The sequence below is a fragment of the Chaetodon trifascialis genome, chromosome 16 (assembly GCF_039877785.1).
Source record: "Chaetodon trifascialis isolate fChaTrf1 chromosome 16, fChaTrf1.hap1, whole genome shotgun sequence".
In the NCBI taxonomy this organism is placed as follows: Eukaryota; Metazoa; Chordata; class Actinopteri; order Chaetodontiformes; family Chaetodontidae; genus Chaetodon; species Chaetodon trifascialis.
In genome coordinates, this window is record NC_092071.1 from 5,508,334 (window position 1) to 5,533,357 (window position 25,024).

A 25,024-nucleotide genomic window follows, 5' to 3' on the forward strand; every position below is an offset into this window, starting at 1 on the left:
AAGACGAAGTGAGTCCCCTGATGCGAAAACTGCAGCCATAAAACAGTGGGATCCTCTCATTGCTGAATGCTAACTGTAGTGACAACTAAATACTGATGCAGTAACAAAGCAGGTATTTGTGTATAACAATCATGAAAAATGCATTTTCATATTTTCTAAAAATATGTAGAGATGTTTAATTCTGTATGAGCCAGTGTTGTTATGTTTACTTTTTTATTCAATGGAAAAGTTTTTATTTGTTTTGTTGAACAGCAGCTAATGCCATTTCACACAGCCAGTATCTCTGATATCTTGATTGACAATATTTTTATCAATCTCCTAACATGAACACAAGACTGTTATCTTGTTATTTCAGGTTGATGGAAAACTACACCTACAACAGCTTCACCCTCCTCGTCGAAGGGATTGCGGTCACAAAGGATTCCATGTACCCTGTCTTTTTCCTCTTCTTCATTTCCTACATTTTTCTGATGGTTGTAAATGTAGGCATTACAGTTCTAATCTTTATTGACAAGAGCCTCCACCTGCCCATGTATCTCATTTTTTGCAACCTGTCAGTCAGTGACATAATGGGAAGTACTAATATTTTGCCCCGTTTGCTTGTAGATGTGTTGCGGCCTCCCTCTGAGCGCCTCATCAGTTATTATGAATGTGTGGTCCAAGCTTTCATTACACAGTTGTTTGGTGCGACTTCCCACACCGTGCTCATGATTATGACATTTGACAGATATGTGGCCATCTGCAATCCTCTGCGCTATTCTGCCATAATGACCAACAAGATGGTGATCAAGCTGACAGTGTCTGCCTGGGGAGTGGCCTTTGTTTTGGTTGGGATTCTGCTCGGTTTGACCATACGGCTGAACCGATGCAGGACTGTGATCACAAACCCCTTCTGTGACAATGCCTCCTTGTTTAAACTCTCCTGTGAGAGTGTGTTCATCAATAATGTCTATGGCCTCACTTTCACTGTAGTTCTGTTCACAGCTTCTATAGGCAGCATGGTTCTCACCTACACTAAGATCACACTAGTCTGCCTGACCAGTAAAAGTAAGTCATTGAACAGTAAGGCCTTGAAGACCTGCGGCACTCACCTGGTTGTGTATCTGATCCTGCTGATGTGTGGATTTATTCTCATAATTCTACATCGCTTCCCTCAGTACAAAGAATACCGAAAACTCTCTGCTATTCTGCTTGCTATAGTACCTGGTAGCCTCAACACCATCATTTATGGGGTGCAGTCTAAAGAAATACGAAAAATTATCTGGAAATATTTCAGACCTTAAAGTGTTTTCCATTGTGTAACAAATAAACATTTTCTTTCGCAAACAATTCAAGGAAATGATATAAATCATATCAAACGATGATCTGAGATTTTATTGAATCAAAACTCTTTTGCATCAAATATTCTGTTATTTTTATATATATATATGTGTGTGTGTGTGTGTGTGTGTGTATTGAGAGCAAAAGAGTTCTACAGGCAGTGAACACAGAGTATTAGAAAACAGGACAACTGTAATTCAAATAATGAAATGGGGGATATTGGTTATGTCTATGTGAACAGCTTTATTTAAAGAGGTTGTTATTGTAAATACTGTATATCGTTTGATGTAAATTGTCTACTCAGATTTGTGATCTTCATCAGTATATAATAAATGCAACGAGATGGCACCATATCTGCTCTGCTCACACTTTGATTTCCCACAAAATGTATTTTAATTACTCCAGAGTTACAGCGTAATCTTTTGTACTGACAGTGTACCAATACAGTACATGCAAACACATGTTGTAGTGGGAAACAAGACCTGAACTTATGAGGGTAACAAGTCAGGTCCTTACAAAGAACTTAAACTGTAGTTATTTTTCAGTGTATGTATGATCTACTCAGCAATAACCTCAACATTTGGTAGGAACTACTGCTACTACTAGTATTTTAAGTACTGATTACTTATTCTCTTAGTTCTACAGAGTACAGTATGACCATAAAAGTGAGCAGAGATTTGGACATGTTGGGGAAGATGGAGTGATGACGTCTGTGTCATTTAACTCTGAAGTGATTGTATTTCTGACCTTTTTAGGCGACCAACAAAGAAGAAAACTACACTGTTCATTTATATTTCAGGGTACTTTGTGGTGAACATCTGTCAGAACAAAGGTCCAGAGGACAGTGGACTGTCATGGATACTCTGAAGACCGTGTCAGCTGTCGTTCATCTCACCAGCAAACTCACTAGACGTTTGGCCTTGTAGAATTCACTCAGGCCACATGTCACAATTGGTGGCACGGTGGAACAGGGGCAACACTGTCGCCTCACAGCTAGAACGTCCCGGGTTTGATTCCCGCCTGGGGAGCTGTAGGCGCTGGTAGTGTGTCCTCCACCATGCCTTTGGTGCCTGCTGCTCGAGGAAAGGGGCATTTCTGTGTGGAGTTTGCATGTTCTCCCATGTTCTCCATTAAAAAACCTCCACTAAAAACATGCAAGAAGATCACCACCTGACAAGAAGGAACTGGGTCCCCGGGCACCGCTGTCGGCTGGCAGCCCGCAATTTCACCAAAAGCATGGCATGTGCATGTAGTGTTGTTGCGTTCACTGAAGCATAGCATACGCATGTTGTGTTGTGTTAGGTGATTAATAAAGGAAAGTCTTAATCTTAATCTTAATGTCACTCATGGTTCAATCCAACCACATGCTTCTGTAACGCAGCAGTAATTTTAGCCAGCTTGTGAATGTTATCCAAAGCTACGTGACGACAGCTTCACGACAGTCAGTTCATATACAAACACACTGGTAGGAGGGACAGCAGGCTCAGGTTATAGCTGTGTCAAAAGACAGGCAGATCATTTCATCTCATGGAGTTTAAAGGGAAACTTTATACAGTTACAAGTTTAACTTGTCAGGGACTGATTTAGCATTAAGCTATAGCATTACGTGTGGCCACAGAGTCATAAATATGAATATAGAATGAACCTCATGGTTGTGATCAGGCAGCAGGCCTGTTTCATACTGTGTAAGTGTGGATGTGATGGTACAAATTCTGATATTACTGACTATGAGGGAAACTTAACTGTATGATTATGTCACAAGCTCCAGGACAGGAACAGACGTCTGTCCACTTTCTGTGAGTAAAGCTGAAGATCAATGTTCTCAGCAGGTTTGATTCAGGCTCTCATTATTTTCACTTTCAAACAACTACCCGTACAGGATCTTTGAAGCTGAAGGTCTTTGAGTTTCACAGCTGACAGGCTGCAGTGAAATGTTTGATTTTTCAATAACTTTCCACACTACAGGGATAGACAGTATTGAATTAAATTTCACAAGGCCGTAGATACGGCCACTGCGAGCCTGGACCTGAACGTCAGTCTCCTCCTGGGAGAAGTTTGGGTGTTGGACACTTTCCTGCGTGGGTTCAGTCATCCCCGAAACTTGCCATGCGCCTCGCCAACTGCGTTTTTAAAGGTGAAGTGAGGAGCTGGTGTGATTGGTAAAGATTGGACTCGGCTGTGTCAAACCCACTCCACGCCTTCTCCCCTCCCTCCTTCCAAGTTGTGCCACTGGGTGGGACTGAGATGAGAAGGGGGAGTAGTTGCGCCGGCAGCGCAGTGCACGAAAATACCAAAGTCTGCGCTGCCACACCCCATCGGCAAAGCGGACCTGACTTTGCGCCGCGCCGGCGGCAGAATCGAAAATAGAGCCCTCACTGTTCACTGAGAGACACCTGAGTTCTCTGTCAGATATACGTTAGGATAAACATCGATGACCCTGCCACCTCGTGGTATGAGCACGCCACACTGCATTATGAAATGGAACAATTTTTATTTCAGGATGAACTTTCTGTTCATCTATAAGTGACACTGAATTCACATTGTAGCTGGAGCTCATTCACAGCCATCCTGTCTGCAGATGAATGTGGTTGTAATGTGGCTCATTTTCCTGTTGTTGACATTGTTGTCATGGTGACATTAACTTGTGCACACAGTGCTTCATGTTGTTGCTGTCGAGTTCACATGTTAACATTACTCAGATACAGTGAATTCCTTTTCTCTATAATGAAATTTCTATTGTAAATGTGGTTGTAAGAATAAGTTTGAGTCAGAAAGAAACTTTGGACAAACTATCCAATTGTGTGCTGGCCCAATTACAAGAGATGTGACCTTAATTAATTGATTAAATATTATTCTGTTATTTTTACTGTTTATTGAAAACCCCTGATCTGAAGCTTACCACAGTTTCATCTTTAAGACAATGCAGGTTTTAAATCTTATTTTATTTTAATTTCATCTGTATTTTACGTCCAGCTCTTCTTCTCTTCTTACTGAAGTTCAAAATTAGGTTACAATGAAAGTTGAATTAATGAATGATTAAGATCATAAATAGCAGTAAATAATAGGTCTGACATGTGGTTGAAGTTATGTTACACTTATGTATGAATGCAGGTTGCACTTCTAAGTGACACCCTCTTGTTTTTTGCTATTGGAAGTGGTGAAAATTCCATTCCGATAGTAAAGTAGTTAAAGGAATCTTAAGAAACTCATGAAATGAGTGTTGACATTTTACTTTAAGTCTGCCTGACTGATCAGCGTTGTCTGAACACTGACTGTGTCTAACAGTGTAGGGGTCATTGCAGTCTCAGGATTGGAATAATGCCACTCCAGACTGCATTGTGAGTATGTTAGCATGCTAATGTTACAAAACTAATGACTTGATGTTACATCACATATTATGGAAGATTAAGTGAGTCCCCTGATGTTAAAACTGGAGCCATAAAACAGTGGGATCCTCTCATTGCTGCAGTGAACGCTAACTGTAGTGACAGCTACATACTAATGCAGTCACAAAGCAGGTATTTATGTATAACAATCATGAAAAATGCATTTTCATATTTTCTACAAATATGCAGAGATGTTTAATTTTGCATGATCCAGTGTTGCTATGTTTACTTTTTTATTCAATGGAAAAGTTTCTATTTGTTTCGTTGAACAGCAGCTAATGTCATTTAGCACATCTTTAAGATATCTCTGATATCTTGATTGACAATATTTTTATCAATCTCCTAACATGAACACAAGACTGTTATCTTGTTATTTCAGGTTGATGGAAAACTACACCTACAACAGCTTCACCCTCCTCGTCGAAGGGATTGCGGTCACAAAGGATTCCATGTACCCTGTCTTTTTCCTCTTCTTCATTTCCTACATTTTTCTGATGGTTGTAAATGTAGGCATTACAGTTCTAATCTTTATTGACAAGAGCCTCCACCTGCCCATGTATCTCATTTTTTGCAACCTGTCAGTCAGTGACATAATGGGAAGTACTAATATTTTGCCTCGTTTGCTTGTAGATGTGTTGCGGCCTCCCTCTGAGCGCCTCATCAGTTATTATGGATGTGTGGTCCAAGCTTTCATCACACAGGTGTTTGGTGCAACTTCCCACACCGTGCTCATGATTATGACATTTGACAGATATGTGGCCATCTGCAATCCTCTGCGCTATTCTGCCATAATGACCAACAAGATGGTGATCAAGCTGACAGTGTCTGCCTGGGGAGTGGCCTTTGTTTTGGTTGGGATTCTGCTCAGTTTGACCATACGGCTGAACCGATGCAGGACTGTGATCACAAACCCCTTCTGTGACAATCCCTCATTGTTTAAACTCTCCTGTGAGAGTGTGTTCATCAATAATGTCTATGGCCTCACTTTCACTGTAGTTCTGTTGACGGCGTCTATAGGCAGCATGGTTCTCACCTACACTAAGATCACACTAGTCTGCCTGACCAGTAAAAGTAAGTCATTGAACAGTAAGGCCTTGAAGACCTGCGGCACTCACCTGGTTGTGTATCTGATCCTGCTGATGTGTGGATTTATTGTCATTATTCTACATCGCTTCCCTCAGTACAAAGAATACCGAAAACTCTCTGCTATTCTGCTTGCTATAGTGCCTGGTAGCCTCAACACCATCATTTATGGGGTGCAGTCTAAAGAAATCCGAAAAATTATCTGGAAATATTTCAGACCTTAAAGTGCTTTCCATTGTGTAACAAATAAACATTTACTTTCGCAAACAATTCAAGGAAATTATATAAATCATATGAAACCATGATCGGAGATTTTATTGAATCAAAACTCTTCTGCATTAAATATTCTGTTTTTCATGTAAATGAGTAAAGAAATGTTTAGAGCAAAAGAGTTCTACAGACAGTGAACACAGAGTATTAGAAAACAGGACAACCACTAATGAAACAATGAAAAGTGGGATATTGGTTATGTCAATGTGAACAGCTTTATTTAAAGAGGTTGTTATTGTAAATACTGTGTATCGTTTGTTGTAAATGATCTGTTCAAATTTGTGATCATCAGTATATTATAAATGCAACAAGATGGCACCATAGCTGCTCTGCTCTCACTTTGATTTCCCACAACATGTACTTAATTACTCCAGAGTTACAGTGTAATCTTTTGTACTGACGGTGTACCATCTGGAGCCCCAAAAATGCCATGAAGAAAAAAAAAATGTATATACTGCACACAAGATACTAAAACCTGTGCACGAAATACAAAATCGACTGCGCCCAAGATACCGTTATTTCCCACGCTTTGACTTGTCCGTGTACGGCTCTCCGTAGTGACAACTTCAGATGTTCACAGTCACACACGTGATACAATGGAGAGAAGAACTCAGCTAACTAACTTTTATTTTCACCTCGGAATCTTATATGATGACATTGTTGTGGCTCTTGCCCTGAGACATGGGATGCGTTGCCGCCTGTCTGTATAAATGAACGAGTTAAATCAAGCGCATGATTTAGCTTAAACATGCGCACGTTTTATCAATTCATGGCACGTTTTAGTATCTTGTGCGCACTATATAGTTTTTTGTTTTGTTTTTTTTTCTTTGTGGCACTTTACGGGCTCCGTAGTACCAGTTCAGTACATACAAACACATGTTGTACTGGGGAACAAGCCCTGAAGTTATGAAGGTAACAATGCAGGACCTTACAAAGAACTTAAACTGTAGTTATTTTTCAAGCATATATATGACCTACTGAGCAATAACCTCAACATTTGGTAGGAACTACTAGGGACAGCAGACTCAGGTTATAGCTGTGTCCAAAGACAGGCAGATCATCTCATGGAGTTTAAAGGGAAACTTTATACAGTTACAAGTTTAACTTGTCAGGGACTGATTTAGCATTATGCTATAGCATTACGTGTGGCCACAGAGTCATAAATATGAATATAGAATGAACCTCATGGTTGTGATCAGGCAGCAGGCCTATTTCATACTGTGTAAGTGTGGATGTGTTGGTACAAATTATGATATTAATGATTATGAGGGAAACTTAACTGTATGATTATGTCACAAGCTCCAGGACAGGAGCAGACGTCTGTCCACTTTCTGTGAGTAAAGCTGAAGATCAATGTTCTCAGCAGGTTTGATTCAGGCTCTCATTATTTTCACTTTCAAACAACTACCCCTACAGAATCCTTGAAGCTGATTCATGTCATTGAGCTTCATGGCTGACAGACTGCAGTGGAATGTTTGGTTTCCTGTTATGATGCAAAGACTATCGACAGCGTTCAATTCTAGAATGTAGATTCTTTATATATGGAGCTGCCCCAGAGGGAGAAGCTCAGACACTCAGTGTTCACTGGAAACACCTGAGTTATCTGTCAGATATACGTTAGGATATACATCGATGACCCTGCACCTCGTGGTATGAGCACGCCACACTGCATTATGAAATGGAACAATTTTTATTTAGGGATCAGAATCAGAATCAGAAAAAGCTTTCTTGCCAAGTACGATTTTACACATACCAGGAATTTGTTTTGGTGAAGTTTGTGCACAACAAATCTTTTAGAATAAGCTCTTCAAAAGTAAAAATATAACAATATAAATATATATACACAGTCCTTTTATTTTCAGGATGAAAAGAGCAGTGCAGCTGGCAGCGATACAGAAAAATAGCTGAGCGTTAATGTAACGCATGGAGTTTTGGTAATATCAATGTGACAAATAGAGGCAGCAGTGGAGTGTGAAGAGTATCGGGGGGGTTCCGGGCATTGTTGAGAAGGCTGACAACAGACTGGAAAAAACTGTTCTTGTGGCGTGAGGTTTTGGCCCTGAGAGACCACAGCCTCCTGCCAGAGGGGAGTGTCTCAAAGAGTTTGTGTCTGGGGTGTGGGAGGGATCAGCCACAATCTTTCCTGCACGCCTCAGGGTCCTGGAGGTGTACAGGTCCTGAAGAGACGGGAGATTGCAGCCGATCACCTTCTCTGCAGACTGAATGACACGCTGCAGTCTGCCCTTGTCCTTGGCAGTGGCAGCAGTGTACAAGATGGTGATGGAGGAGGTGAGGATGGACTCAGTGATGGCTATGTAGAAGTGCACCATCACTGTCTTTGGCAGACTGAATTTCTTCAGCTGTCGTAGGCAGTACATCCTCTGCTGTGCTTTCTTGATGAGGGACCTGATGTTCGGCTCTCACTTGAGGTCCTGGGAGATGATAGTTCCCAGGAAGCGGAAAGACTCCACAGTGTCAACAGTGGAGTTACAGAGAATGATGGGGGCAGGTGAGGCAGAGTTCTTTCTATAGTACACAACCATCTCCACTGTCTTTAGAGCATTGATCTGCTTGCACCAGGTCACCAGATGGTCAACCTCTCACCTGTAAGCAATCTTGTCACCATCAGAGATGAGTCTAAAGAGGGTGGCGTCATCTGCATACTTCAGGAGCTTGACGGACTGGTGACTGGAGGCAGGGGCAGGGTTTCCAGGGGCAACACGCAACACGCCCTCGGTGGGCCAGTGCAGGGCGGAGAAGAAAAATCTACGTTCCACTCAGGAGGCATCGGGCTCTTTCCCCACGATATTTTGTAAAGTTTGATATGTGTGGGCTTATATATATTGACCCAGTCAGGATGAGTCATGGTTGGTAAAAACTTTACAAGACTGACTTTAGTGATGTAGTTAGGTGTAAAATATGAATAAAATGATGTGCTGCATGACTGGCTTTATTTTCACTCTCACATTTAACTTCATTACGTACAAATTTACAAGTGGATCGCCGATATTGTCTCAAGTGTATTTTGGGTAAAATCGTCATCAACCGTCCATCACATCATCATCAGTCATTTGTCAACAGAGTGCAAGCTAGGTGGAGCATTTTTACGGACTAAGCTAAACATGAGTGGCAGTTCATATAAGCATAAAAGTGGAGCGAAGTCGGGGCCACACAGCACGCCTAGAGCTTGTGCATGGCGTTGCTGAGCTGCTGCGTCTCTCGCGCGTGTTCCTGTTCACATATCCTCGTGTCTGCAGCAACCGCCGGCTCCATCTGTTTACATGGAGTTTGCGTTTGATAATTATCGACAACAAAAATGATGACGTAATTTTACTTTACATGTGCTGGAACAGGGACTGAGCTACAGGAGGAGAGAGTGGGAGAGAGGGAAAGGAGTAGAGATGATGGAGAACTTCTGTCCCTCTCATATTGTGTATTTTCTCGTCATGTGTGTCACATATGCAGATACAGACATTGTTATCGCTGTGAAATACTCACATGATACTGATTTGACTGCGGCGAGCCTTGGAATCTCTAGTTGATGCGCCGCAGCAGCCACGCAGGACTCGCGCGACTCTCACGCTGCTCATGTCGGCAGTGTGGACACTGTAACCTGCTTGTATGGACGCCCAAATGAAAACCATGCCGCAACGCCACGCTCTGCGCAGGCGTGCTATGTGGCCCGGCCTTACTGAAGGCTTTGAGCCTTGTGTCTGTAACGCTCCCCTCAGTACTCACTGCATGAAAAACCACATTTTCGACCCGTAAATCCCCGCGAAGTTCAATGATTTTCGGCGATTTACGGCAAGTTTACGGGGAACTTCGCCGGCTCTGAAAATCGTCGGAAACGAACCATCTGTCGGCGGGGGGCGTGGTTAATCACGCCTTCGCGAAGGTGCGAATAGCTCTAATTAGCACATGAATGCTACCGACGTTGATCTACTCAGGCTGGCCTCCTGACTTCACAAACAACCATTGGATGATTCCACAGGCATTTTAAAAGGAAACCATCATGTGATTGGATAGCAACTCTGCTGCTATTGGTCATCTGTGCGCCACAAATAATAATAATAATAATAATAAATATATATTAAATTCATATATTATATAATAAATTAATATATTAAAAATAGTTATTATATTGTTATATTTATATAAAATATAAATGACATATATATTTTATTTGATTGATGATTCATTGATTTATTTGGCGATCCACCTTCTACAATACCACACAGTAGAACACAAAGAACACAGTTGACAGAAACATTTTGAAAAAAAGTCTTTAATGAAATCGTGACACACACATTAACAAGGATCAACCAAGGAAATTCAGTGACTACTGGGGAAAAAAAGCAAGGAAATGTGCAAAGGGGTTCACTGATAAGAGTCTCTGGGTTGGGCCATGCCGCTGGTCCATGGTGCATGAAAAAGAGTCTATGAACAGTTGAACAGTTGAGTCAAGGCCTTTGGAAATGCTTCTTTGCTGCCTCTGGGTCATACTGAGTTGGCGCCTGTCGCTTTGAAGGGGACTCGATGCGAAGCCTCTTGCGGCCTCTTGCGGTCGCCACATACTTTGGGTTGCTCTCCAGCCGCTCTTGCAGTGTCTGGCAGAGTTTGGAGAGCTAGGACACTCCTTCTTGCTTCCAGCAGCTGTAAATACAGGTATTAATATAATATTAGTACTGCTAAGAAACAATAACACATGACAACATATGTGAGCATGTTTGTCAAAAACAATGCAGATAATAAATAACATTCAGCCCATTTTTACATTGTTGTGAAAATAAAGCGGCATTCATGGGACTCTTACCCGCTTCCTTCTCTGTCTGCTGCGAGCTGAAATCTTCACAGCTGCTGCCTGAACTGAAAGAGCTGGCTGGGCATACCTGAAGCTCCTCCACACCATCTCATAATATGTCTTACAGGCCGCTGGAAGAAAATATATATTGGTTTGAAATAATTAAGACAGGCTTCAGTAAAAACAACAACAAGAAATACCAGAAAGGGTTTAAAAGACTGCTGTCCACACCATCCATGTCTGGACTCCCAGTTAAAGTCGGCACCAAGTATGACGTCACTGTTCCGTTGTGGGGCGAGTTTAGTCTGTAAAACACAAAAAGTACAGGTCATGCAACATTTACGTTTACTTATATTCTGCAGAATATTTCCTGTGTATTTTATTAACTTACCCCTGCTCAGGTTCATATTGCCTGTTGTGTCCGTCACTATTGTGCAGACGTCGCACCTTTTCCTTTAAAATACAAAATACATTGTAATGTTAAATGTAATGTGAACGATTACCAAACGTTCGGAACGTAGTGCAATAAGAATAATAAAGGTTTGGCGCCCTAAAAACTGCACAATGTGGTACTAAATGCTAACGTTACTTACGTAACTTACGCACCCGTCTCTTCGTCTCCGCAGCTGCAGTTCGGTCGGGGCTGCTCCTCCAGAGCGAGCAGTCTGGCTTTTATCACGGTCATTCTCCTCGCCACCTGCGCGGTCAGCTGCGTTAGCAGCCGAGACAATCCACTGAAGGCGCTCAGCAGTTTCTTCTCTAAATTGTTTGGACTTTCTGGATATGGTCGCTCCGCAGCAGGCCGTCCACTCGTCGCAGAGGAGTGCCTTCTGGGATGAACTGAAGACGATGTCCGGCCATTGTATGAACAGAGTTAAAGTTTAGCAGGACGCGAAACGTAACTGTTGTAATCCAAGCTCGATTCGCATTCACAGACGCGCCGAGGTCGTTTTCTGCCGACGTCATTGCGTCAGAGGAGGCGTCCAATCATATGCGAGGTCGCGCTCTCGGAATTTCTCGCGAGACCATTTTTGTTGCGTAAATGAAAAACATGCTGTGATTTTGTTAGGTACTTTGATTTTCTATTTTTGTACCTGAATATTTTATAAAACATGTAAAATTCTTTAAAGTGACATCATCGAAAATAAAAAAAGAAAAGTTACTTTGGTGTATTCCCTTTTTATTCCTACTTAAAGAATCATCAGTGGACTTACTCTGCAGGAATTTTGCAAGCTAATCACACAAGCATTGTTCATCTGGTGTTGTGGTGGCAAAATGCGAAAAATTGTGACCAGTGTCCAAGAACTGTAGATGCTTTAATTTTCACAATTTTGATTTAGCAATTTAAGTGGAAAATTAAAGACCTTTGAGAGTCAGGACACTTATCCTGTATGTAACCTATAAAATTATTTAAACACACTTTTAAATCCTCATGAAAAAAAAAAATCTTTGTATTCTGTAGGCACAGGACACACACACACACACACACACACACAAAATCCCAATTTGCACTTGTATAGCTTTGCAGCATTTACATTTGCATTTTAACACCTCATGGTCACAGTGGCTGAGGGAGAACTTCCACGGCAATTTACAGTGACGGAAATTGACGGAAATGTGACTTTTCATGCAGTGACTCTTGTCAATGAGGGAGGGCTGTTGGGTTCTTTTAATATCTGATTTATTTTAACCCTGATTAACTCAGTTTTAATATTATCTTGGATCTCTTTTTTAACCAGAAACACACACCAGTATTTTAAAGTCTCCAAACCATAAATTTACCTTTTTAAACAGTCTTTAAACCCAAAATATCATGAAATGAATCTTAAGTTCTTTTTAACGATTTAATCAAATGTAGCCTCAATCTAATAGACAATAGAGCAATGAACTCACACACTCTCAAGTTCAGAAAAATAATTCTCAATTATTTAGTGAGTAAATAGTGCAAATAAGTGGTGCAACATTAAACAATGCATAGAACAAACAATAGAAAAATTGTGCTTTTAAACCTTAAATTGAAATTTACCACCTCTCTCAGGAACATGCAAAATTGCACAATATATCTGTTGCTTAAATACCAAAATTGCCTCTTTCAAAAATAGAACTAGGAAAATAAACACAATATTAATTCTCTTAAATTCACTTTAAACAGTCAATTATAAACTGTGGGCCCACACACACGCACACATCTACAGCAGTCCCCTAAAGCCGGCAAAACTCACTCAAACCAAATAAAAAGTTGCAGGCCTGGTTCGATGCTAGGGTACGTCGTGGCTGGCCACCTCACTTCTCAGTGAGTTAAACTGAAACTTGTGTTACCTCAATGTCACTGGTCACTCCAACCATCACGGGTGCAGGTATGGTCCTTAACAATGTCTCTCCGCACAGTCTCTGTCCTCTCCCACGTGGCCGAAACAGATAGTGAAACTTTGTCGTCTCTCGCGTCTTCTTTGTGGAAAACAACAGACTTCCACATGCACAGTTCAACTGGAGAAGTTAAACTTAGTCTAGAAAATGTCTGTGCACTGTTCATGCGCTGACTCTAGGCTCCCTCAGCTTTAGCGTTAGCGATAGTTTCAGCGTAGCGCTAGCTTTAACGTAGTGTTAGCTTCAGCACCAACTCAAACGGTCTCTGAACATCTCATAGACATTCAGCCGTTTTTCCCAATGTGCAGACTTCACTCCCAAATCTGACCGTCTTGTAAACAATCTCAGGATGCCTCCACATCATGGCTTGTGCGCTGCCAACTTATGAAACAACGCAGATAGTCTTTTTATCACGTCTGTGTTCACTCGTCTTTTTTCCGACCGTCCGTCCCCTAAATTGTCCGTGCAGATAAACACTGCTATGTCGCTCTGCAAAATGTTAGAACCAATCCCATAAATGCTGGTTTTGACAGTTATTTCCAGTAACATATTGCTTTCACACAACAAATGAAACAAAACTAAAACTCTTTTCTTAATGAACTAATAATGCAATAACATGAATTAAACACTATGCTTTTTAAACAAACCAACACACATCACATGCTTTCAAATATAGACCTTTTAACTGGGTTACATGTCAAAAATGTAGTATGTATGTGTGGCAGTGTAGTGGGGTGGTTCCCAGATATTATCAGAGGGTTATAACAAGATAACACCAATTGCAAGCCAGACAACACCACCTAGGGACTTTCACCCAAGGAGTTTTACCCAATTCTAAGCAATAAGGCAAACACAGGTTCAAACACTACGAGACAGAGACGTGGTTCATAAGTAAATCAAGATCTATTTATTAATTGTTTAAACAAAAAAAATATATATATACTATTAAACTGGAAGTGTCTGTGGAGGGAAAGAGAAAGGATTAGAAATCGGCAATAAATGCAAGCCCAAATTATGGTTATACATAACTTTACTGAACACACCTCTAGTAAATGATTAAAACTATCAAAAAAGGGAAGGGGGGAGTGAGTGGAAGCTAGCAAAGGGGGAGGCAAACTACCAAAGGAAGTGTCCCAGGAGTGCACTTACCCACCACTCGTGAACTCACAGCAAACAGGTGCAGACTATCGTGTCCCAGTGCCTTTATCACTACAACAAACCGGTGCAGGGAACCACCCAGAGTGCCTAGCCTCCTCCGCTAGGCAGCAACCACTGCACTGCAAGGACCAGAAAGAAAATGTTAAACAAAGAAACTACTAAAACTATATTAAACCAGTTGGTTCAGGCTAAAAGACAATTTTAATAACAATTTCACTAAAAGGTCATAATTAAAAGACATTAAAAAAACCAAAGCGAAACAGCTAAAACAGTACAAAACAGCACAAAACAGCAGCCGATTGTGTCTGGGCAGGTACAACAATTACCCTGACATCCTTCACTCAGTTCAGCACAATTCACCACTCAAATCAATGTTCATGGGCACCAAGACGACCACGCCATCAGTGCAGGAAAGGCAGGGAACTGAGAGACATGAACATGTGGCATGTGGCCACCAGGCACAGACAAAGGGAGAGAGGCAGCCTACATGCCACAGGGGTTTTAAATAGGCTCTGCCAATTTAGGGGGTTGGAAAAGGGGAGGAGTTGACCTATTTTTTGGAGAGGCTGCAGTCTGGCCTGCGATTCTCTCTGCTACTGCTTGTAAGCCCCGCTGTTGCGGGCATGTGTATGTTGTAAAGCGATGTTATCATGAGCTTTATTGGGTTTAAAGGGTCCGGTCATGTGCCCCGCCCCCGGCCCGGCACTGATTTGTTCTGCTAGTGACTGGAGGTGCAGCTGTTCGTGTCGGAGATGTGTTTCCCCATGCACTGTTTCCTGTCAGACAGGAAGTCTGTAATACACCTGCAGGTGGAGTCAGGCACGCTCAGCTGGGAGAGTTTCTCCTGAAGCAGAGTTGGGATGATGGTGCTAAAAGCAGAACTGAAATCCACAAACAGGATCCTGGCATAGGTTCCCGCGGAGTCCAGGTGCTGGAGGATGAAGTGGAGGGCCAAGTTGACTGCATCGTCTACAGACCTGTTGGCTCTGTAGACAAACTGCAGGGGGTCCAGGAGAGGGTCGGTGATGTCGAGGTGTGAGAGCACAAGGCGCTCAAAGGACTTCATGACCACAGAGGTCAGGGCGACGGGTCCTGTGGTCCTTGGCTTCTTGGGGACAGTGATGATGTTTGAAGACTTGAAGCAGGCTGGCACGTGACATGTCTCCAATGAGGTGTTGAAAATATCTGTGAACACTGGAGACAGCTGATCAGCGCGGTGCTTCAAGGTAGATGGAAAGACAGAATCCAGACCAGCTGCTTTCTGGGGATTCTGTCTCCTGAAGAGTTTGTTCACATCCTTCTCCTTTTTTGCTATTGGAAGTGGTGAAAATAATTTTCTGATAATAGTGTTGTTTGAACACTGACCGCTTCTGACAACGCAGGGGTCATTGCAGTCTCACGGTTGGAATAATGCTACTCCAGACTGCATTGTGAGTATGTTAGCATGCTAATGTTACCAAACTGATGACTTAATGTTGCATCACATGTTATGTAAGACTAACTGAGTCCCCTGATCTGAAAACTGCAGCCATAAAACAGTGGGATCCTCTCATTGCTGAATGCTAACTGTAGTGACAACTAAATACTGATGCAGTCACAAAGCAGGTATTTATGTATGACAATCATGAAAAATGCATTTTCATATTTTCTACAAATATGTAGAGATGTTTAATTTTGTATGAGCCAGTGTTGCTATGTTTACTTTTTTATTCAATGGAAAAGTTTTTATTTGTTTTGTTGAACAGCAGCTAATGCCATTTAACACAGCCAGTATCTCTGATATCTTGATTGACAATAGTTTCATCAATCACATAATAACATGAACACAAGACTGTTATCTTGTTATTTCAGGTTGATGGAAAACTACACCTACAACAGCTTCACCCTCCTCGTCGAAGGGATTGCGGTCACAAAGGATTCCATGTACCCTGTCTTTTTCCTCTTATTCATTTCCTACATTTTTCTGATGGTTGTAAATGTAGGCATTACAGTTCTAATCTTTATTGATAAGAGCCTCCACCTGCCCATGTATCTCATTTTTTGCAACCTGTCAGTCAGTGACATAATGGGAAGTACTAATATTTTGCCCCGTTTGCTTGTAGATGTGTTGCGGTCTCCCTCTGAGCGCCTCATCAGTTATTATGAATGTGTGGTCCAAGCTTTCATTACACAGTTGTTTGGTACGACTTCCCACACCGTGCTCATGATTATGACATTTGACAGATATGTGGCCATCTGCAATCCTCTGCGCTATTCTGCCATAATGACCAAGAAGATGGTGATCAAGCTGACAGTGTCTGCCTGGGGAGTGGCCTTTGTTTTGGTTGGGATTCTGCTCAGTTTGACCATACGGCTGAACCGATGCAGGACTGTGATCGACAACCCCTTCTGTGAAAATGCCTCCTTGTTTAAACTCTCCTGTGAGAGTGTGTTCATCAATAATGTCTATGGCCTCACTTTCACTGTAGTTCTGTTGACGGCGTCTATAGGCAGCATGGTTCTCACCTACACTAAGATCACACTAGTCTGCCTGACCAGTAAAAGTAAGTCATTGAACAGTAAGGCCTTGAAGACCTGCAGCACTCACCTGGTTGTGTATCTGATCCTGCTGATGTGTGGATTTATTGTCATTATTCTACATCGCTTTCCTCAGTACAAAGAATACCGAAAACTTTCTGCTATTCTGTTTGCTATAGTGCCTGGTAGCCTCAACTCCATCATTTATGGGGTGCAGTCTAAAGAAATACGAAAAATTATCTGGAAATATTTCAGACCTTAAAGTGTTTTCCATTGTGTAACAAATAAACATTTACTTTCGCAAACAATTCAAGGAAATGATATAAATCATATCAAACCATGATCTGAGATTTTATTGAATCAAAACTCTTTTGCAATCAAATATTCTGTTTTTAATGTAAAAGAGTAAATAAATGTTTAGAGCAAAAAAGTTCTACAGACAGTGAACACAGAGTATTAGAAAACAGGACAACCACAAATCAAATAATGAAACATGGGATGCTGGTTCTGTCAATGTAAACAGCTTTATTTAGGTCCGTAGGTTGTTATTGTAAATACTATATATCGTTTGTTGTAAATGATCTACTCAGATTTGTGATCTTCATCAGTATATAATAAATGCAACAAGAGGACACCATAGCTGCTCTGCTCACACCCTGATTTTCTTTATTTCTATGCAGCTTATGAATGTCATTTTCACTTTGCTTCACGACAGTCAGTTCGTATACAAACACACTGGTAGGAGGGACAGCAGGCTCATGTTGTACAGTAGCTGTGTCAAAAGACAGGCAGATCATTTCATCTCATGGAGTTTAAAGGGAAACTTAATACAGTTACAGGTTTAACTTGTAAGGGGCTGACTTAGCAGGCGGTGGTGCACAGTGGTGCATGCAGGTAGCGCGCGTGCCTCACAGCAAGATCCCTTTCGGGGATCAGCAAGAAGGTTGCCAGTTCGATCCCCAGGCAGGGCTTTTCTGTGTGAAGTTTGAATGTTCTTCCCATGCATGCGTGGGTTCTCCCCGGGTACTCCGGCTTCCTCCCACAGACCAAAAACATGCTCATTAGGTTAATTGGTGGCTCTAAATTGCCCCTAGGTGTGAGTGTGAGTGAGAATGGTTGTCTGTCTTTGTATGTTGCCCTGCAATCGGCTGGCAACCGGTTCAGGGTGTACCCCGCCTCTCGCCTGTTAAAACTGGGATAGGCTCCAGCCCCGCGCAACCCCGAAAGGGATAGGCGGTATAGAAAATGGATGGATGGATGGATGGATGGATGGATGGATGGATGGATGGATGGATGGATGGATGGATGGATGGATGGATGGATGGGACTGACTTAGCAGTAAGTGTGGCCACAGAGTAATAAATATGAATATAGAATGAACCTCATGGTTGTGATCAGGCAGCAGACCCATTTCATTCTGTGTGAGTGTGGATGTGATGGTACAAATTATGATGTTATTATTACTGATTATGAGGGAAACTTTACTATATGTTTATGTCACAAGCTCCAGGACAGGAGCAGATGTCTGTCCACTTCCTGTGAGTAAAACTGAAGATTAATGTTCAAGGTTTGATTCAGGCTCTCATTATTTTCACTTTCAAACAGCTACCCGTACAGGATCCTTGAAACTGATTCCGGTCTTTGAGCTTCACGGCCGACAGGCTGCAGTGGAATGTTTGGTTTCTTGTTATGATGCAAAAACTGACGACAGCGTTCAATTCTAGAATGTAGATTCTTTATATATGGAGCTGCCCCAGAGGGAGAAGCTCAGACACTCAGTGTTCACTGAGAGACACCTGATGTTAGACTTTGCCTTAATTTTGAAGTGGTTGGATACAGACTGGAGACAAGAGTAAAAAGAAAATAAGTTAATTTGCAATGTGAGGAACCAATGATGCACTCATGAAGAGTGGAAAAAAGCTAAGAAAAGGCACATGCGTATGACTGGAACAAACAAAATACCACGAGGGAGGTTGAGGCGGAGCAAAAGCTAGATGTGGCTGGTAGGCACTGAAAAGAAAGAAGCACACGTGAGCAGTAAAAGAAAAACGGCCTCCTCCAAAATATGCAAAAATACTGAGACAGCAACTGGCAATTGACTGGAGATACTCACAGGGCACGGGCTCTGGAAACTCATTGAAGAGACCAGGATAATCCTGCGACAAGCCACGCTGAGAGTCTTTCTTAAGTACTGAGCCCAAATCAGGCTCATGCGTTCCAGGTGCAGTGCTGGAGGGGTAGGTCCAGGTGGACAAAGACAAATTGATTAATATAGTCTCTGAGAATGCCATTTATGAGGGCCTTAAACATGGATGGAGCATTGTTGAGACCAAAAGGCATTACCAGGTATTCGAAGTGGCCCAGGGGAGTGTTGAATGCTGTCTTCCACTCGTCCCCCTCCTTTATTCGAACCAGGTGGTAAGCATTTCTTAGGCCCAATTTTGTGACGATGGCAGTTTCCTGGAGAGACTCAAAAGCAGAATTCATTAAAGGCAGAGGATATTTATTTTTATTTATTTTAATTTTGATATTATTAAATTTTTTATTTAGGGATGAACTTTCTGCTCTATAAGTGACACTGAATTCATTCACAGCCATCCTGTCTGCAGATGAATATGGTTTTAATGTGGCTCATTTTCCTGTTAATGACATCATTGTCATGGTGATGTTAACTTGTGCACACAGTGTATTGTGTTGTTGCTGCCGAGTTCACATGTTAATGCTCAGATACAGTGAATTCCTTTTCTCTATAATAAAATTTTTAGTGTAAATGAGGTTGTAAGAATAAGTTTGAGTCAGAAAGAAACTTTGGACAAACTGTCCACTTGTGTGCTGGCCCAATCACAAGAGATGTGACCTTAAATGAATTGATTAAATATTATTTTGTTGTATATTTTTTTTATTTACTATTTTGTTATTTTTACTATTGAGAACCCTTGATCTCAAGCTTACCACAGTTTTTTTTTTTTTTTTTTTTTCTTTAAGGCAATGCAGGTTTTAAATCTTATTTTATTTTAAGATTAACAGTTGGACGTAAAATACAGATTTTACGTCCAGCTGTTCTTCTTTTGGTTGATTCATCTGCTTGAAATTTTAATTGTTTTATTTATTCCCAAGATTTTATCATTTTGCTGATTTGTCTTTTTTTATTTTTGTAAATTTACATTTTTCGCTTCCTATTTATGTTTCTCTTTGTCCTGGATCTTTTAAATGTTTTTTATGCGGCTTTATTTATGTAAGTTCAAAATGAGGTTAAAATGAAAGTTGAATTAATGAATGATTAAAATCATGAATAGCAGTAAATAATAAGTCTGACATGTGGTTGAAGTTATGTTGCACTTATGCATGAATGTACTTTGCACTTCTAAGTGACACCTCAACTCAAAATAAGTCACACAAATAAGTCACATTTCACTTTTTAATAGTTTTTAATGACTTTCAAGCCAAATATCTGTGAATTTAATCAGAATCATCATTGTTATTGTCTATGCAAAGCAAGAGGAGAGTTCATTGAGTTAAAACCAACATCTGACACAGCAAAGTGCACGTCGTGTATTTTTTTCTGGTTTGCTTTAGTATTAAATGTCACAGGCTCTGTTAGTGCAAATTTGGGTATTCATCTAATCAGAGTGAAAATACCTACCTACTTATTGCCGTTTAATGGTTAAGATGGGTCAATCCGTTTTTTTGTCACAATCAGATTAAAATAAAGGACAGACCACTAATTTTAATGTCTGAAAAAACAAAAAAAACAAAAACAAGAACTCAGGATTAAATTGTGGGCTTAACTTTTCTGAGATGGAATATATTTGACAAACACTTATTTATTTCTTGGGACTGCAGCCCGTAGATGACAGGGTTGAGGCTGCCAGGAACAACATTAAAGAGAATGGCTGAAATCTTCCTGTACTCTGCATACTGGGGGAAGCGATGGAGGGAGATGAGGATCATCCCACTGACTAACATAATCAGATATAGGCACAGGTGAGTGCTGCAGGTCCTCAAGGCTTTACTGTTTAAAGACTTGCTCTTACCTGTCAGACAAGCAGCTGTGATTTTAGAATAGGTGAGGACTATACTGCCAATAGAGGACGAGAGCAGGACTACAGTAAAAGTGAGTCCATAGACGTTATTGATGAACACACTATCACAGGAGAGTTTAAACAACGATGCGTTATCACAGTAAGGATTCATGATCATCGTCCTGCATCGGTTCAGCCGTATGGTCAAACCGAGCAGAATCCCAACCAAAACAAAGGCCACTCCCCAGGCAGACACTGTCAGCTTGATCACCATTTTGTCATTCATTATGGTTGAGTAGCGCAGGGGATTGCAGATGGCCACATATCTGTCAAAAGCCATAGTCATGAGCACTGTGTGTGCGTTTGTGCTGAACATGTGTGTGGTAAAAGCCTGCATCACGCACTCATAGTAGTGAATGAAGCGCTCAGAGGGAGGCACCAGGATGTCTGCAAGCACACGTGGAACCAGGAGAGAGTTTCCTATAACATCATTAATCGACAGGTTACAGAAGAGGAGATACATCGGCTGGTGGAGGCTTCTGTCGGTCCATATCAAAAGCACAATGCCCATGTTGGCCATAAAGATGAACACATAGGCCAAAAGTAGGAAGATAAAGATCGGGTACTTGTTAATCTTGGTGATCCTTAACCCCTCCAGTTGAAGAGTGAGACTGTTGTATGTATCGTTTTCCATTTGAGCTTGTCTGAAATTAAACCAGGAGAGAGGAAGAGAGAAAAGCAGGAATAACATACAAGCTGTCATGGAACAGAAACTGATACAAGGAAAGACGAAAAAAAAAATTTAAATGACACTCAAATAATATGATGGTTCTTTTTTATTTCTTACTAAAATAAAAGTACACAAGTATTAACAGAAAAGAGAAGTACCTATGCACTACACTAATATCTGGTATATTTTTTAACAATCAGATGCAATCAGAGAAAAAAACTAAGTTATTGTTTTTTGTATATAAATACATGAGCATTGAAGACATGAAACTAGAGCTAGTCAGTTTTTTTAGGCCATGTTAAAAATTTACTGTCAAACAACAAACAAATATAATGTCACGATTCACAATTCACAAGAAAAGCCTTGGTAGGTTCAGGTCAGTAAACTGTTGAATGATCACCTTTCTGTCTTTGGCGCGTCAGTCATGAGGCTTCTCCTCACTCACAACAGTTTAATCATGTATGTCGGTCTTATAAACATCACTGACCTCAGGGGAAACCGTTAGAGAATGAGAGATGGATAGTTTTTGTTTTTCAAAATACTCAACGTTACTGCAGATTTCTTCAATACAGCATACCTAAAATCACGACAAATACGTTGACTTTTTCACCCAATCAAGGCACAGTCCAGAGCCTCACCTGTAACAGCTGCCTCAGCCTCATGCTTGTTATTGTAAAAACTGTATATCGTTTGTTGTAAATGATCTATTCAGATTTGTGATCTTCATCAGTATTTAATAAATGCAACAAGATGGCACCATAGCTGCTCTGCTCTCGCTTTGATTTCCCACAACATGTATCTTAATTACTCCAGAGTTACAGTGTAATCTTTTGTACTGACGGTGTACCATATGGAGCCCCAAAAGTGCCATGAAGAAAAAAAAAAAAAAAAAGTATAAAGTGCACACGAGATACTAATACGTGTTCACGTTTAAGCTAAATCGTGTCCTTGAGTTAATAAAACGTGCGCTCGAGATACAGTTATTTCCCACGCTTTGACTGTGATGACATTCTTGTGGCTCTTGCCCTGAGACATGGGATGCGTTGCCGTCTGTCTGTATAAATGAACGAGTTAAATCAAGCGCATGATTTAGCTTAAACATGCGCACGTTTTATCAATTCATGTGCACGTTTTAGTATCTTGTGCGCACTATATAGGTTTTTTTTTTTGTTTTACGGGCTCCGTAGTACCAGTTCCAGCTGGGTGCAGGCTTCCCTGCAGTTCAGCTGAAGTTCAGCTGTCTGCCTCGTCTGACACGCTAAACTTCACGTTGGTAGAAGTTAGCCTGGTTAATGGGGCAGTAATTTTACTATAGTCCCGGACAAACCTTCGATAGAAGTTCGTGAACCCCAGATATCGCTGCAACTCATTTTGGGTTTTCGGGATGGGCCACTGCTCCACTGCTTTCACCTTCTCTGGGTCAGCATTCAGTCAGGCTTCCCTCCTGTATGACAAAACCAAGAAAAGACACAGACATGAAAATGACACTTTTCACCATTAACAAATGGCTTGTTCTCCAATAGGCAAGTGCGCACCTGCCGGACATGGGTCTCATGCTCCTCAGCAGAACGCGAGAAAAGTCAGGATGTTATCCAGGTGGACAAAGACAAATCGATTAATATAGTCTCTGAGAATGGCATTTATGAGGGCCTGAAACACAGATGGAGCATTGTTGAGACCAAAAGGCATTACCAGGTATTCGAAGTGGCCCATGGGAGTGTTGAATGCTGTCTTCCACTCGTCCCCCTCCTTTATTCGAACCAGGTGGTAAGCATTTCTTAGGCCCAATTTTGTGACGATGGCAGTTTCCTGGAGAGACTCAAAAGCAGAATTCATTAAAGGCAGAGGATATTTATTTTGCCCACCCTCAACCAAACCTGCTTGTAAAACCCTGACCAGTCCATGGCTCACCAGTGTCATCAGAGAGTAATGGACGATGCTCAGAGCAGTCGAAAGAAAATGGAGCAAAACCAGAGACCCCTCTGACCTCAGTGACTATCAGACTCTCCTGTCTGCATTCTCCTCCCACCTGAAAAGTGCCAAGTCCAAAATCAATAGCGCCAAAGACGCTCGGAAACTATTCTCTGCTTTTAACTCACTACTCAACCCTCCACCGCCTCCACCCTCAACTATGCTCACAGCAGATCACTTTGCTTCCTTCTTCACTGATAAGGTTTTGTCCATCGGCAACCAGTTCTCTGAACCTGACCAACTCATTAGGATACAACCAGCTAACAAAGCCTCACTCTCATCATTTTCCCATGTCACAGAGGAGCAAGTCTCCAACCTTCTGCTTGACTCTCGCCCCACCACCTGTCCACTGGACCCCATACCCTCTGACCTCCTGTAGGCCATCTCGCCCACACTTATCCCTGCTGTAACCCACATGATCAACACCTCAGGTGTGTTTCTCACTGCTTTTAAACAAGCCCGAGTAATCCCACTGCTTAAGAAACCTACACTTGACCCAGCTCAGGTTAAAAACTACAGGCCAGTTTCACTCCTCTCTTTCCTTTCCAAGACTCTTGAGTGCACAGTCTTTAATCAGGTCTCTGAATTCCTTTCTGAGAACAACCTGCATGACCCCAACCAATCTGGTTTCAAACACAGACACTCTACGGAGACTGTGCTCTTATCTGTAGTGGAAACATTACGATCAGCTAGGGCTACTGGACAGTCCTCTGCTCGACCTATCGACTGCCTTTGACACAGTTAATCACCAAATCCTCCTCTCCACACTCGCTGAGCTTGGTTTTTCAGCATCTGCTCTCCGCTGGTTTGAGTCCTACCTCTCAGGGAGATCCTTTGCAGTATCTTGGAGAGGAGAAGTGTCCAAATCCCACTGCTTGTCCACAGGGGTACCACAAGGGTCAGTGCTTGGACCCCTTCTCTTCTCAATATACACCTCCGCACTTGGTGCAGTGATCCGCTCACATGGCCTCTCATACCATTCATATGCTGACGATACCCAGCTCCTCCTTTCGTTCCCACCAAATGACCCCACGGTCTTGGCTTGGATATCAGCATGCCTCGCCAATATCTCGGCATGGATGAAGGAATGACACCTTCAGCTTAACCTGTCAAAGACTGAGCTCCTTGTCATCCAAGCCGGTCCCTCTATACAACAACAGATCAGTATCCAGCTTGACTCGAGTCTGCTCACTCCTGCAAAATCTGCCAGAAATTTGGGTGTCTTGATCAATGACCAGCTAACTTTCAAAGAGTTGTTGTATGAAAATCTCATATGTATGTCGCTTTGGATAAAAGCATCTGCCAAATGACAAATTGTAATTGTAAAGTCACTGAGACCCTGGAAGTCTAGTGTCTTGTCTTTCTTTGCCACAAAGAAGAATCCAGCCCCCCAGAGGTG

The 25,024-nt window shown here is 41.7% G+C and overlaps 4 protein-coding genes across 4 annotated transcripts; 3 read left to right on the top strand and 1 right to left on the bottom strand.

The window, feature by feature from the left end:
* The first annotated feature begins 356 nt into the window (after nucleotides 1-356).
* On the top strand, nucleotides 357-1,283 carry LOC139344971 (olfactory receptor 52N5-like). Its single transcript, XM_070983415.1, has one exon. It carries the CDS (start codon nucleotides 360-362, stop codon nucleotides 1,281-1,283), a length of 924 nt encoding a protein of 307 aa, XP_070839516.1. The 5' UTR covers nucleotides 357-359.
* A 3,803-nt stretch (nucleotides 1,284-5,086) lies between these two features.
* Nucleotides 5,087-6,013, top strand: LOC139344973 (olfactory receptor 2D3-like). The gene has a single exon (XM_070983416.1). The coding sequence runs from the start codon at nucleotides 5,090-5,092 to the stop codon at nucleotides 6,011-6,013; it is 924 nt and encodes a 307-aa protein (XP_070839517.1). The 5' UTR covers nucleotides 5,087-5,089.
* A 10,224-nt stretch (nucleotides 6,014-16,237) lies between these two features.
* Nucleotides 16,238-17,164, top strand: LOC139344974 (olfactory receptor 2F1-like). Its single transcript, XM_070983417.1, has one exon. It carries the CDS (start codon nucleotides 16,241-16,243, stop codon nucleotides 17,162-17,164), a length of 924 nt encoding a protein of 307 aa, XP_070839518.1. The 5' UTR covers nucleotides 16,238-16,240.
* Nucleotides 17,165-20,673: 3,509 nt separating this feature from the next.
* Nucleotides 20,674-21,671, bottom strand: LOC139344643 (putative olfactory receptor 52L2). The gene has a single exon (XM_070982961.1). The coding sequence runs from the start codon at nucleotides 21,616-21,618 to the stop codon at nucleotides 20,674-20,676; it is 945 nt and encodes a 314-aa protein (XP_070839062.1). The 5' UTR covers nucleotides 21,619-21,671.
* Nucleotides 21,672-25,024: the final 3,353 nt, after the last annotated feature.